A 2123-nucleotide genomic window follows, 5' to 3' on the forward strand; every position below is an offset into this window, starting at 1 on the left:
TTTGGGGGTCTCAAAGATGAGGTTTAGAGCATAACTTCAGTTGCCTTGGTCCCTGAATGTGCCAGAACACACCTCAGATTTAAAATGACTTCTTGTTTGAGTGTTTCAGGGTTCTAGGAGATGAAGTTTAGAGCATAACTTTAGTTGCCTTGGTCCTTCACTGGTGTGTTTTTCAAGTCACTGAATCTATGACTCAAATTGTGCAGTTGGCTATGAGAGATCCAGCCACTTTAACCACATTGACTGACTTCCAGCATGTTTTTTCAAGCTACTGAGTACAAGTTTGGAAACAGTTGGCCATGTGGGATTTGGTTCTCTTAACCAACAGGCCATGGAGCCAGCTGACTGGATCATAAGCATGGACATACACAGCATACTCAGGGAGGTATCCACATATAAGCTCAGAACCTTCCCATATGGGTCAGGCTTGCAGTGTTGTGCCTTACCACTGTACCACTATGCATCCCCTATTTAAAACATTCTTTAAATCACAGGAAAATTTTTGATGGTTAATTTTTAATAAAAATCATGACATTTACTTGTGTTCTCCATTTGGTATACACAGCATATAAGATGTAGCTTATGATTTCAAGATTGTATTACAAAAATAATTTTTTTTTTTTTGGATATGAAACAGGAAGCTTTCTTCATGCAGGGAGACTTGAATGGATCTTGAAGGAAGGGTAAAATTAGAAGAGACAGGAATCAAGGATGGAATTCATGCTGGAGAAAAGGGGGCAGATAATGGCCAACCCAAAAGCTAGAAAATATTTGGCTTATTCAGATGAGGCTGGAAGCTCCTGCTCTGCAGTCTGGCTCTGCAGACTAGAAGCATAAAACCAACTATGTCTTCAGACTGGAATGAAACAGAGTTCATAGAAAGGTGGAAGAGTGACTGCTGTTTTTTCAACTGGGGTGATGTCAATATCCTTTGGATCAACCAGAGGTTTCAAGGTAAAATTCTGTAAAATGTAGGTTAAGACTAAAAACATCTCCATTCGGGCCAGGCTCTCTCCAACACAAATCCTTTTTCCTAAAAATGACATAAAAAGTATTGACTGAATTCTGTTTCTGAGTTAGCACACATAGAGGCTTAAATAAATATGGAATGAAGTAATGTATTAATGAATGACTCATTCATCTAGGACTTCTATTTATACCCAAAGCTGGTTTCCTTCATTTCCCTAGCACATATTTCTCTACGCATGGTATATGAAAACATATTTTCTGTACCCCTACATAGGATAGCTGTGCTGAAGCTTGCCAGTGACATCCTTCTACATATACACATACACACACACACCCATGGTTACCTATCTCAACTAGCATGATAAACAAAATAGCACTTTTCAATCTACCTCTGACTTAACACTCAACAATAGATTTACTTTTCCTCATCTGTATCCTAAAAGATCATCTTAACCTCATTACATACCAGCTGAAAATTTTTTCAAGAGTTCACCATTGCTGGGTATAAAAATAAACATAAAGAACTGGCCAGAAGCAATTTTTAGAGTCTTTTCTTTCCATTCCTTCTATCTAGTTCCCCGTACTGAAGCCACTACTATTCACCAATTTCCACACAGATGGGCAATTTCAAGTTTTATCTCAGTTTCCTGTCATTCCTCTTACTGAAATGGTCTTCCCCCTGCTCTGTTTGTGGATACTCTGTATATTCTTTGAGATGGAGCTCAGAAGCCATTTATTTTATGCAAACTTATTTGATAGGCACAGAATATATAATTCACTACATTGTCTGTTTTCTACAACACTCATTTTGCTTCCAATACAGCATATTTCACAGGAAATTAAAAGTATTCATCTGTCTCACAGACTGGAATGTAAGTTCTTAAGGTAAGGCTTTAGGTATTGTAATAATATCCACAGTGTCAACATAAAAACAGACCTGTGAGCCATATGAAATGAACAGCGAGCTGGAGCAGGCTCATTATGCAACAGGAAGAAAGATAAGGAAGAGTATAGCAGTGGCTTGTTTTCAGGTTCTCTCTTAGCATTGCTCATGATCCTAGGACCACAATCCTAATTGTGGCTTGATACCTATTGTCTTAGACTCTCACTCAGGAGCAAATCTATTTCAGTCCCTGTTTCAGTTATTTCAGCAG

At 38.2% G+C, this 2123-nt stretch overlaps 1 protein-coding gene across 1 annotated transcript in view; it reads right to left on the reverse strand.

Moving 5' to 3' along the window:
* Positions 1-496: 496 nt before the first annotated feature.
* Positions 497-2123, reverse strand: part of LOC102467726 (cytochrome P450 2C3) — a 22269-nt gene continuing 20642 nt past the window's right edge. Inside the window, exon 9 of the mRNA XM_006147658.3 lies at positions 497-1033. Coding sequence (XP_006147720.1) covers positions 852-1033 — 182 coding nt within the window. The 3' untranslated portion in view covers positions 497-851. The remainder of the gene's footprint in view (positions 1034-2123) is intronic.

Source organism: Tupaia chinensis, unplaced genomic scaffold (genome assembly GCF_000334495.1).
Source record: "Tupaia chinensis unplaced genomic scaffold, TupChi_1.0 Scaffold000217_1, whole genome shotgun sequence".
In the NCBI taxonomy this organism is placed as follows: domain Eukaryota; kingdom Metazoa; phylum Chordata; class Mammalia; order Scandentia; family Tupaiidae; genus Tupaia; species Tupaia belangeri.